Below are 13100 nucleotides of genomic sequence, written 5' to 3' on the forward strand. Positions count from 1 at the left end.
GGTTGTCACATGTGTGGAAGTCCAACTGTTACAAACGTACTGCTGTACTCCAGGTTCAAAGGCAGGAGGTGTGAGCTGATTATGGTCAGCAACCCAGCTACAGTGCTGCTTGAACATATGTATGTGAACCCCTTGTGTCCCGCTCTTTTACCACAACATTATCTAATCACAACCGACCTTCTTTGTTTCTTCAGAATCAGTCTTTCTCATCTCAGTCAGAACCATAATTTCTCATCTCATCATCACTTATCAATTCCATATGTTGGTTCAGAGGAAATAATGTGTGTAGTAGAAAAAACAGAAGCATTGAAGGTGCAAAAATAAGCAAACCCCAAGTTGCATTGGTTACACCAAGGAGGTAAGTAGAATCAGGTGTGTAAATCACAGTCAGCTTTTTATAAGTTAATTTTAAAATTTACATTGTATGTTTAATATTTTCTACAAGAATAATGACAATCTCTACAAATGTCACATACTTCCAAGCACCACTGTATGATTTCCACTCATGTTCTGATCATTCTGAAACAGGACATGAGTCAAACCGAGCTCTGCACACACGTCAACCGTCATCATCCCATTTCAGCCAATCGCTCCACTCATTGTGAGTTTAAAGTATGCCACCACCCCCAAAGCTACTTTAAAATGATGTTGTTCTGCCAAAAACCCAACCAAGAAATCTTTCGCAGTATCACTGAGGTCCCCATAGGCAGACGTGTCCATACGTAACCACAGGTTCAATGCATGGGGACAACATGTATATAACAAGACACCTGAGATATGACACAGGATTGAAATGGTGAACTACACAATGCACTGCCTTTGTGTCGCATGTCAGTTTTCCATTATGATGTTAAATAATCAGGTCCTACCTTTTATTAGTGCACTAGAATTTGTACTATTAACACAGCTGACCATTAGGTCATGTAGCGGCAATGCCTTCCATGTTCTCCAAAGTAATTTTTTTGTTATCATGCTGAAGCTTCATTCATTGATTCCATCACGGATGTGGCTAAATAAAATTCCAGCACTAGAATCTTATTAACTAGAAATTGAAGACAGTTAGGAGTTAAACAGATGGGATTAAACAACTGCAAAATAACCTCTATCACCTAAATTTAGGAGAAATCCAAAACACATGTATACTGCGTACATACATACAAAATCTGTTAAAAAAAAATAAAAGAATAAAAAACAGCTCATTCAGTCATCACCTGATCAATTTCTATGGCTGACGTGGATGCACTTCCATACATTTTGCTTCCAACACATCAGAAAAGACATCTAATTCATGTCTTTTTAAAGATTATAATGCACGTTTTTTTTACAGTGTTTGCACCTGATATACGTTATTACAGCTATGTGGACCTTTGTACCCCTTATGAATAAATGTTATAATAAGAGTTTTACAGAACAGAAATTCTTCACCCTACCCTGTTATGACTTGACAAGCACAACAGCATCTCTGCTCACCTCTGTTGTGCTGCAGAAGTACAATAGTTGGATTGACGATGGTGGTTGATGGGTAGGCAGATGAGGTCTTTCTGGAGGATCCAGAAAGACTTTGTGGCTCCGAGGAGGAAGAAGACAGTGATTCTGCACTCAGTGAAGACCCAACCTGCAGATTTGACAGGAAATTCTCTCAAGTCGCCGGAATTCTCAGCTGTAGTCTGTATCAAGACAAGCCCATCCGTACTCCAACCACAGAAAGCTGTGCAGAACATTAATATATGCTAAAGAGAACACTTTTAAAATTATTTTTAAAAAACAGTCATCTAAAGGAACTATAACAGAACTCCGTCTTTATTGCTTTGCTTTGCATCATGTTTTCAATTAATGCAATTTATTCTGAGCCTAAGGACAAGGTATAGAGTCACAAAGCTTAAAAAATGAGTTTATGTTTATATTAATTAATGAAAACTATATAAATGAATAATAATATTGGAGGTCATTTTAAATATTTATTACTGAAACATGCACACCAAACACGGGTCAAATTTGATGCTCTCAAATTGTTTTCCAAATTTTTACATACAGTCCATGTTTTCCCTACATTATACTGTAGCTACTGTGAGTATTTGGATCCATCTACTGTTTTTAGCCCAGTTTGTATAATTATAATTTTTCAGCAATTATGCAGTAGAATATGAGAGATAACTTTGATGTTTCATGAAGACAAACTGCAACACTGTGTCATGACATGCATCATGTAATAACAGTTACATAGCTGTCCATGATTATTACTTTACCTTTATTGTTATTTTTTGTATATTAAACACAATGAGAGATGTTATAACTATTAAAACTGGCAAAGATTGAAATAAAAGTCTTATTTACATCCAATAAGGATTCCTGAAAAGCAAAAGATGAATACAGGGTAGCAAGTTTCAGTGATGAAGACCCTTTCGGTTCTAAATTTCCTTCCTTTTAAAATAATGCTTTACTCAAAGGCTTTCTTATTTTGAGATAATATAATTAAAATTCAGAATTCTTTGAAAACACTTTTCCAATGCACTTTTCTGCAAATACACATTTACATTTCAAGGTTTTTTTTTTCTCCAGTTCTCTTGGAAAGGTTTTAAAACAAAACAAAAACACACATCAACCACTTTTTGGATTTCTTTTTCAAAACAGAAACTGTCATCATTAACAGTGCAAAGGGGCTTAGTTAACATACCTGTGACTGGATTTTCTCGTCCTTGGGATGAATAGGTCTTAAACTCTCAGGACCCCTCGCTGCCAAAGTTTTCCCTGTTCCATCCCCATTAGTGTCAACAGTCCAGCCATCTATAATGAGCCAAAGAAACGTGTACAAAGATTGCCTGCGGATGTACAGACCCTCTTTGGACAAGCAAGTAGTCCAAAGCCCGGAGTAAACAAGAAGAATACCTTCCACTGGGTCCCCTGGCAATGGACCTGCTTGTTTTCCAAACCGATCAGTGGATTAGAACAAAAAAGAAGAAAAAAAAATTATTAGAGCCCAATGTAATAAATCAGCAGTCAGTTCCGTACAGACAAAACGCCTGCTATAAAGGTTTATGTGGACAAGGCTTGCTCATTTCCCAAGAAACAAGATTCTCTCCCAATCTGTGAACTTTGTAATCAAAACAAGGCCTCTATTCAGACGACTGCAAAGGGGCGTTTGTTCCTCTAGCCCTTTTATATTCAGGCACAACAACAATTAAGGCATCTCCCCAAAAAGCCTTGGCCGTCCTCCAGCTTTCTGCTAATGTTTGAAATGCCGCAAATAAGTCCACGCTCAAGGCCTGGCTCCCAAAAGCGCCCCGTGGGCTGTTCGCAACAAGAGCAACCTTTCAGCAACCCATTAAAATATGAGAGCTCATAGTAAACAATTCAGGAGTCCGGCTAACCAAATAAAGATGAAAGCACAAACACATAGCTGGTGATTTTTGCAGAAACAGCACTTGACCGGAAATGGTGCGTCTCGGACTGTGAAGCTATTAAAACTGACTTTCGGGCGGGCGGTCAACCCTATTTGGAAAAAAGCAGTGTTAATCACTTGCTTTGGTACACTGCTGCTCTACGGCTCTCTGGTATTTGGCTCCCGATTACGGCGGCCCCCTCCTTCCTCCGCCCCAAACAACCATCACGCTTAGATCGCCGGACAATAGAAAACTGTACATGGGTACTGAGCTGTTTCACTGTAATATTTTCCAACATGAAGATGACGTCACACTGATTAAACCATTTCTTAAGCCCTGCCCTTTGGCAGACAGCTGCATCTTTATACTCTGCATGTAGTCATTAGCTGCCATTTTTCTTTAACCCTTTCCAGACAGATGCTGCAAATTAGCATCAGCTGGTAATTATTTTTCCGACTGCCAGCATTACTTTGGCCCAGAGAGGGTTAACACCACAAATTAAAATATCAAATTAAATAAACAATTAAAATAATTTCAAACCTCTGTAAATTAACTTCAATAACTATGATATAGGTTTAAAAAAAATAACATCCTTTAATACCACTCATTTTAAACATTCATGATCCGACACCCACAATTCCACAAACTATCCAATAGAGTTTTATAAACCTTTCTAATAATGCAAATCACCAGTATTAACAAATATATATTACTTGTTATAAGTAGTTTAGCAGGATAAGTATTGTAATATTAATTCCATTATATAATCCATATTATTATTATTATTATTGTTATGATTTTTATAAATATTTGAATCATATTGTTTCTGCTTGCTGTCGTTCTGTGTTTGTTTACATTATTTAGCCACATGAAGCTGCCTGGTAGATCAGTTAATTTGTGGTTCACAAATACTGCTCCCACCTTGACCAAACACAGCGGAAATGTTAGCCAGCCTAACTAAATAAATAAATCCCTCTGGAGTGTGACAGTTAAGCATGCACATGTCTTGGTCGTTTCAGAGTTCACGGGTGAACCTGCCCACCACGTGTGAAAACTCACTGCGAGTAGCCCTCTGTGTGTCCCCCCCGGGCAGCGAGTCGATGCAGTCGTCATCGTCGTCAATGTGAACGAGCGTAGCCCGCAGTGTTACCGAGCCCTTCCCTTTGCACACTTTGGCGGGGTCCATGTCTGCCACAAGATAAAAGGGGACAGGAACAGGGGTAACTGAAAGTGTAGCAGTCGGAGCTGCTGCTTTCAGATCCGAAGGTCACTGGTTTGAATCTCAACCCTTGCTACAGTACCCTTGAGCAAGGTCCGTACTCTAAACTACCCCAGTAAAATTACCCACCCTTATAAATGTGTAGCTCACTCTAAGTAGCTTAACAGTGTAATTCGCTTTGGAGAAAAGCAACAGCTAAATGTGTAAATGTAAATGTGTTTGCGGACAGGACTGGTTCTGACATTAGGAGGCCATGACTGACGCAAAGACAGGCAACGTGCATCAAAGCCACCGTAGGACATGACAGAGGCGACAACACCGAAAGTAGTCATTTTTTGAGAGGTGGGTCAAGTTTTTCGTTTGCCTCGTGTCGTTGGATTGTTTCATTCCCAAGCAAGTCATACTGAGGGTTCGGTAAGTGCTGCTTTTGTCAGATTTTGTCTACGAGGCACCCAGCTGGGCAGAGAGGAATCTTCGGTAAATGTTCTGTCTTGATGTTCAAAAGCCACGGCTGTAGTTACATCTTCCTTGTACTTGACAGGGATCCAGGTGCGCGTTAAATCTGCGGTATCGAGCTCTGGGTCCACGGGGCCACGTGGTGGGCCGATTTTTGTTCAACTTCAGCTCAAGTGAAAAGATTTTTTGATGGAACATAAATGTGCCCGGCACTTTAGGTAAGAAACATAAATGGTGTTGCTGGCACTGATTCAGTGGTTGCCTACAGGAGATTTTTGCTAACCACCTTTCTAAGTCATCGGCTAGCGACGTTAGGGTGACGCTAGCAGATTATGATATGGACCCAGAAAGGGCCTGTCAGAAATACTTTACCCTGAATTACTACAGTAGGAACCTAGCAGTACAAATAGGTCAAATCGACAAATCATCTGCAAAGCAACAACATAAAAAAAGTACTTGCGGGGCAAAGACAGTCTGTCCTGTCCTCCTACATAAAATAGCATATGGAGTGCAAAGGGCGGCTGCCATTTGCTCCCACCTGTTGCAGGCAGTAAGTCAGGTGAACTTTTCATCGTCTTCAGGGGAGTTATTTTCACAGCAGAGACAGTTCGAGGTCCTGCGGGAACTTGAAGGGCTGCAAAACAGGAACACCGGGACGGTACAAACGTTCACAACATATTGACAAGAACATCAGGATGGCTTATGTGTTTTAAGTAAATAGGAAACTGGTCCCTAATAAAGCATGCCTGGATCAAACCCTTGTGGGCAATTGCCTCTCAACTACATAAACATCATATAGAACAGCCTTCTCGGTTAACTTTGCTATCAGGATAGTACCAGGTTGAAATTTCAAGAAAAAAAAGAAACATAGCATAAAGAGGTATTAATTTAATTAATGGTCTGTTCTAATTATTTTATCATTAATGCAATTATTAATAGAAATATAAAAATATATGTCCAACAACACGTTAAAATTATGCATTAAGAGCAACAAGGTTACATAACATGAAATGTATAAGTAGAAGTTGTTTGGAAAAACTCTAAGCAGGGATTTGTGTGGAGTCAGCTGTAAGATGGGCTGGGTGGGGGAGAGGAAATAAAAAGTTTATTACAGGAGAGCACTGATTAGAGGAATCTAGCCACTGTGCGGCACAAGGACATGGTCGTAACGCTATACTTGCCAGCTTCCTTAAGTCTTTGTGAAGAATTTGGGAAGCCTGACGAATAACATTCCATAATGTTTTGCGCATTTCTGGTCTGAATGAATTGAATAAGGTAACAAAGTAGATGCTCTGAGACGAGGAATGTGATTCGTAACTGAAAACACTCAAGATTACGAAGGACCCGGCAAGGACATCTGTATTAGGCCACCAAGTTATCTTAAGTATATAAATGAGTTATCTTATCTAAGCTGTATAAATGCGCAGGAGAAAGTTACTACATGTGAAAGGCAAACACATACAATATACTCATAATACCCAAAAGGTTTTATTTCCATATAGTCCTCACAAAGCCCACAAAATGTTATGTGGGATAGTTTCTGACTGCTTCAGTGTTCTCGTGACATGAGTTCCTTGCCTCTACCTGAGTAATAAAAAATGAACATCAATCTTCTGCCTGGAAAGATTTGGAGTCTCTGACCGCAGTCTTCAAAAACAAACTTACGGGAAGCTCCATGAAATATCACATGCTGTTTTTTATTTGCCATTTTAATGAGTAATATCCGAGGAACAATATGCTGTGCACAATATGTCTCTGTACACCCACACTATCAGCGGCCTGGTTGTCTATATAGCAGCTGTCTGCGCCCACATTGAGGTCTTGGCCTCGGCCGCTAGAGCTGAGTTGCTCATGCTTTATGGATTACAGCCATTTATATTTTTCTGTTGCATATTTTTCAAAATCCATTACACAGTTTCAGCATGACAGAGGTAAGAACCAGGCTCAGTGCATGATGAAGAGCCAAGCTGAACACAAGCTGCAGCTCTGAACTGCGTGTTTAGTCAGACGGGGAGAAGTTGGACTTACGAGGGGGTCTGCCAGGCCCCTCGAAGTTCTCCACTGGAAAACCCTGTGGATGAAAAAAGGAAACGTGGAGCTTAGGGACAGGAATATTCCCAGCAAGAAATGCATTCAGGTTGCTCTTTTAGCGACGTTTCCTTCTGAGTTGCGCGGTGACTTTGAGTCGCGCTCAAGATGCCTGCGGTAAGCTCAAGGTGACAAGCAAATCCAGCATGGCAAGGACTGGGTTAGAGGAGAGAGGGGGCACGATGTGTCATTGCAAGGATTTGGAAAGAACACGCCATCTGTGATCCGAGCCGCACCAGTGGAGCATGTGAGTATTGTGCTGAGAGGACCTTAAAGGGAACTGCTCAGAAATTTCCAGTGGTCCCCCCCACCATCCTCCCCCAGAGACTTGGCAGGGAGCCTCCCCCCCACCCCCGACTAGATAAAGCCCAGAAACAGCTGTAAAATGGTCAGCAATACCAGCAATTACTGCCCCCTTGTGGAGTCTCCATTAAGCCTCAATAGCTATGAGCGCTCTTAATATTACAATGATTGACAGTCCTTCATACCCAGGTAAGCGCTGTACTGCGAGACTACTGAAAAACGTATAAATTAACAAGAAAAGAGGTTTTGAAAACATTCAAGTTCCGATGAAAACGTTCACTAAGGCCAATCGGTAAATGCAGTTTCTAACAGCATCCTGGAGACGAGATATGCTGACTGGTTTCCTTTCATAAGGGAACTTCCTTTGAAGAGGGGCGCCTATATAATAAGAAACCTTATGCTTCGCAGGTAAATCGAAATTCGCATGACTTCAACTGAAAAAAAAAAAAAAAGAGTTGACTCCAAACAAACACTCAGGGCAGACACCGCCAACATTCGGCAGAGACCCGCTAATGCTATACGTGTCAAATATAAACCCCCTGGGTTTCCTTCCTTCCCTGAACATGGACTTCCTCTGCCTTCCATTGTTGTCTAAAGCAACAGGCGGACTTGTAGATAAACCTTCCCCTTCCATGTCCTGATCCCTCCCTGGCGGGCGGCTAAATCAGTAGCGCATGCTAGCGTTCAGAACAGAGCAGGAGCTCAGAATAGAAATACGGTCGTCAGAAACGCCTGCATTTTGAAGTCACGAGAATGGCCACGCTTCCCATTTGCAATCATGCACTGGGCGGGCCGTAAGTGGTGCTCTGTTTTATAATGAGCACGCTTTTCTGGGTAATTAGCTTATTACCGTAGGCCTGGAGGCCGCTGCCTGGCAACGGCACTTCCTGCCCGCGCCGCCAACACAATATGTGGCTGTTCAGCACACAGAAACTGAGGCCGTAAAACAGCTGTAACCTGATGACAGATGAACAGACAATGACGGTCAGGAACCGGGACGCTTCCTTACAGGACGTCACCACCGTCGCTTTGACCTCAGCAGGAAATGAATACAAACAATGCTTTTTCTTCGATAAAAGGTTTAGTAAGGAAACGGCATGATTCATGATATGTTCAGGTTTTTCCTTGACTGCCAGGGTTCCTTCTAAGATCACCGAGCCGGGACAGAGCGACCCGTTTCGGACTGACTCATTCCGAACATGGGGGGGAAAACACACGGAATTTAATTAGAGACGTTCTGCTGAGCAGCTGTCAGTGAAACGTAACCTTAGCGGCGTTAAGTCCGTCAAAATAGATGTGGCATGACACAAATACAACTTTTTACTGGGACTCCATGGACTAGATGTTTGGCGCAATGACTCAAGCTCAGTTTCTTGACAAACCATCTGCTAATTTTTGCAGTGGTAAGAGTTGTGATAACTTGGATACTACCAAAATCTTCTAAAAAATCACCAGTAACAACAAAGAAAAAAAAAAGTACAATACCAGTCAAAAGTTTGAGTACACCCAGGCAATCTGGCCAAGGCTTGTATGAAACAAACTGGACGGAAAAGAGAAAGCAAAGCAAGTCACAAGTGTCCTACATCGCTAGGAACTGCTGCAGAAGAGCTGGGCAGACATGACACCCCATTTCCCAATCAAAACTTGTTCACCAAATAACTTGAGGAAAAACTCTAATCCCAAATGATTCTGCATGTTTAGCTATAAAATTATGATTAAAACAAGGTAGCAGAATTTCAGCGATAAAGCACTGCTCCCTTTAGACGTGATTAATTAATAAGTATAAAGTTCTGCAGCAGGTGCACTAAATGCCACAGGACATTTATAATCATTAAGGTGCTTTGCAACCCAAATAAAAAACAAACTCTTAATCCCTGTGACATATGGCAATGTATTGCAGGTACTTTATCATAAAATAAGCCACTTATTGAAATAATATTAAGAGAACAAATTACAGTATAAAACCTGGGGGACTGTACACTGTCAGAAGAAGTCTAGAGCTCAGTCACAAATGATGCGTAGAAATACTGTTTAATTGCAGATTATTAATTTTTGAACCCTTCGTAATATACTGCAATCCGTTTTGAAATACGTGTTTCATAAATTTTAAGCATTTTTCATGGGGTGCTACAGCTGTGCAGTTTGTACTCGTATCAGGGTTTCAAGATACTTTCCAGTGTAGTTATGTAACAGACCCGCACGATTCCATTTTAAGAAGCCACACAATATAAATGCCAAAAAATTTCTGAGAGCCTTTTTCTTGGCCTTTTTTTAGATACTTTCAAAATACAAAGGAAGTGCTTTGGAAAAGTTCCAGTGGGACTTTCTTTAAGGAGAAAAAAAAAGAAAAACGCCATGCTGACACAAGCTGACTAGGAAATCGTATCTCACACTTACCACACAGCCAAGTGTGGCCTGACAAGTTCATTCAGTAGTGTGGAATCCAGAGCTGTTTAATCAGAAATGGTATCTCCTAAACATCGAATTCAACTGTACCCTACAGTATTTTCCTAGCCCATCAGGACACTGAATAGAAGCATGAGTTCCTTCTTATTTATGGTTGGGATGCACAAAAGAGGTGATAAAAAAAATTCTCCCACAATGATACAGGTGCACTGCTGTAAGTGAAAACATCATTATAAATTTACGTACAGGAGGGGGTTCAAAAAGTTGGTGGCTGGATTCCTCTGTCTGGCACCAGCACCAGATGAAGACAGAGAGCTCTTACAAATAGTCTACTAAAACAGCTACATTTTCCTCGAAACCTACTAACAAGGATATATTTTCCATTTCACGTCAAGCCATCTCAGTTCAACCAATTTTAACCTAAATATTTGATTCTATGCTTTTTGAATCAAGTTACCAACCAACCAATGTCAACAACCGCTCGTCCCGAGCGGGGTCGAGGCAAGCCGAAGCCTACCCCGGTAACACAGGGTACAAGGACAAAGGGGGAGGGAGCACATCCTGGACGGGACGCCAGGCCGCTGCAAGGCATCCCAAGCAGGGCTCGAACCCCAGACCCGTCACACAGCAGGCACTGGCCAAACGTGCCACGCCACCACACCCACCAAATCGAGTTTCGTTAATGTAATTCAATTATTTAAGAAATAACACAGATGTTTCATGCAAATGCTCTTACAGTTAAATAATAGGAACGTTCCAGACTACAGGGAGATACAGTATGTAAAGTGAGGCCTTGAGCTGTGCATTAGCGTCCTTATCTGTATTCTTTAAGCGCATGAGCACGGCATCGTACCCTTCCCCAGACCGCCTGCTCAAGGGACACCAAAGGGGGCACGCCACTTTGAAGAGCAGGACCACACTAAGAGCACCAGACCTAAAGGCCTTCCGTTTAAACCCCTGGACATGCAGTAATACCAGTTGGTGTTGACCTTGACCAGACCCCCCTCTGAGGGGATCTGGCTGCTTTCGGCAACCAGACGTCCCCAAGCGGGTCTGTCAGCAACTGTCACAGGAAAATGTAGCACCCACTCGACAACGGCGGGTTAGCAATGCCTCGGGCGCCTGTTCTCCTCTCCTCCACATATTGCCTGGACAATGACCTCAACCCTCACCTCGAGGCCTCAGCGCACCCAATAAGCGCCTGGCTGAGGCTTGCCTTCACCGCCCTGCGAAAAGTATGACTGCGATGCCGTCTTTCCGCGGGGTGAATAAAAGGTGTGCATAACTTCCTAAAGCAAGACGGCTGACCTCATACTGAGCGCCAGTGACCATCATATTTAATACTGTATCAGGGACAGTTCAGGCAAAGCAATGTCAAAGCCTCACTGGAAGGAGATCTGGCCTTCAAGTGATGAAGGAAACAATAAAGGCAGGTGGGCAACCTTAGTCCTACAAATATTCACTCTTACAATTTAATTAGCACCTGTTTTGAACTTGATATGCAAGATTAAGTGATACATATAAATAAATAGCTACAATTAAGAGTATAATATATATTTATATTATATATTTGCGCACACTCACACACCGACACACACGCAGGTAACTCTGTTATGACTGTGAAGGACTGTCCCTTGACTCATTTTCAACACCTGACCACAGACAGGCTTAGCACATAAAAGTTCAAATACAGGCTTAAATGGGGAATCACCACTTCCAAGTTGTCTGAAAATTATAATGAAATGTGCTGATTTGATTAGGAAGACTGGGCTCTGGGCCAGGTCAAACAAAGTCATCATTTCAAATAAATTTTCAAATAATAACACCAAAAACAGAAAGGAAAGCGCAATTCAGAAATACTTCACGTCGTTTTACAACGACTCTCAACGAAGGCGTGTCCCGACAACTTTACATTCTAAGCTAGTACAAAGTACACTCAACGCAAATAAGTCAATGAAACCTTGTCTTACATGATGCAGTAATTACAGCACTTCATGCTATGGCACCAAACAGTTTCACACAGTACACTTACGTCTTCATTATGCAACTTCAGAGAATCAAAAAGGGGAACTGCAAGACAAATGTAGCTGAAGAATACACAGAAACATATAAAACAACTACACGGATATCGGGGGGGGGGCAGTCCCTATTAAACTATAGCCATAGAATTACCCGAAACCTTACCAGGTGGGTAAGTGGCTGAAGCCAAGAAAACACTTCCAGTGAAGAGAAGTCTTCTGCCACAGTCACGTAAACACTTTAACAAGCGATGAATGCGTTCTCAAAGCTACAATTTACCATATTTAGACTACTGAAAAATCTTCTCATTCGTCTAGACAGTCAAATACACCGGGTTTCCTCCTTCCAAAACTTTCCTACAAGGGTTACAGAATTACAGCGATCTCGCCACACAGACACACGGTTTGTTCTGACTAAAACTTTCTCCTTTGTAGGAGGTCATAAACTATCACAATTACACAAACCGTCAATTGTCAATGCTCAGTGCATTCCTGCGGGCTGACATCAGCGAGGTTCCCCAGCTCTGCGCTTATGTAACCGTGATTAACAGCCCTTAATTGAGTCTTAAGAATCCCAACCATAATTTGACCTAACAATTGCCCAAAAAAAGATAAACCGCTTGTGGGGGTTTCATTCTGGTAATAAATCGTGGAGCAGCTGAACCACTACAACTGCCGCATTAGAGAAACACTGCACTGCCTTATAGGCCACCGAAAGGAGGTACGCTGTCGGCATGCCCCTAGCCAATGTCCCTCAGAGCTCTGCAGGCTTGGCGTGGGCTGCAGAGGAGCACCCCATACAAGGCACGAAGACGAGCAGTGTTCTCCGGAGGCGGGAGATCAAGCTCTCCTCGTGGGGAAGACGCCCTCCTTCCATAAACACCGTCACCCAGAGACACTGGATGAGGGCCCAGGGATGGTGCGCACGTCCGCCGAGAGATTTATTTGGTGCTCGCACCCACTAGTGTTTACACCTTTGAGACGTAAAAGGAATTGTATGCGAGGACGGCGGATCCACGGAGGAGATACACACTCTTCACCGGAGCTGGCCAACCCTGGTTCTCGAGAGCCAAGGACTGAGATTTGTGCTCCGCCCTTAATTGAAATACACACATCATCTGAAACCGCTTGTTCCAAACAGGATCACGGGGAGCCGGAGCCTAACCCAGCAACATAGGGAGTGAGGCTGGAGGGGACACACCCAGAATGGGACGCCAGCCTGTCGCAAGA

General features: G+C 42.3%; 1 protein-coding gene across 1 annotated transcript in view; it reads right to left on the reverse strand.

Moving 5' to 3' along the window:
* Positions 1 to 12072, reverse strand: part of sorbs1 (sorbin and SH3 domain containing 1) — a 53659-nt gene extending 41587 nt beyond the window's left edge. The window contains exons 1-7 of the mRNA XM_029251478.1: positions 12037 to 12072; positions 7084 to 7126; positions 5594 to 5689; positions 4440 to 4568; positions 2887 to 2916; positions 2675 to 2784; positions 1471 to 1615 (exon numbers count right to left, since the gene is read on the reverse strand). Of these exons, the coding sequence (XP_029107311.1) occupies positions 1471 to 1615; positions 2675 to 2784; positions 2887 to 2916; positions 4440 to 4568; positions 5594 to 5627 (448 nt within the window). The 5' untranslated portion in view covers positions 5628 to 5689; positions 7084 to 7126; positions 12037 to 12072. The remainder of the gene's footprint in view (positions 1 to 1470; positions 1616 to 2674; positions 2785 to 2886; positions 2917 to 4439; positions 4569 to 5593; positions 5690 to 7083; positions 7127 to 12036) is intronic.
* Positions 12073 to 13100: the final 1028 nt, after the last annotated feature.

This window comes from Scleropages formosus, chromosome 4 (genome assembly GCF_900964775.1).
Source record: "Scleropages formosus chromosome 4, fSclFor1.1, whole genome shotgun sequence".
Lineage (NCBI taxonomy): Eukaryota > Metazoa > Chordata > Actinopteri > Osteoglossiformes > Osteoglossidae > Scleropages > Scleropages formosus.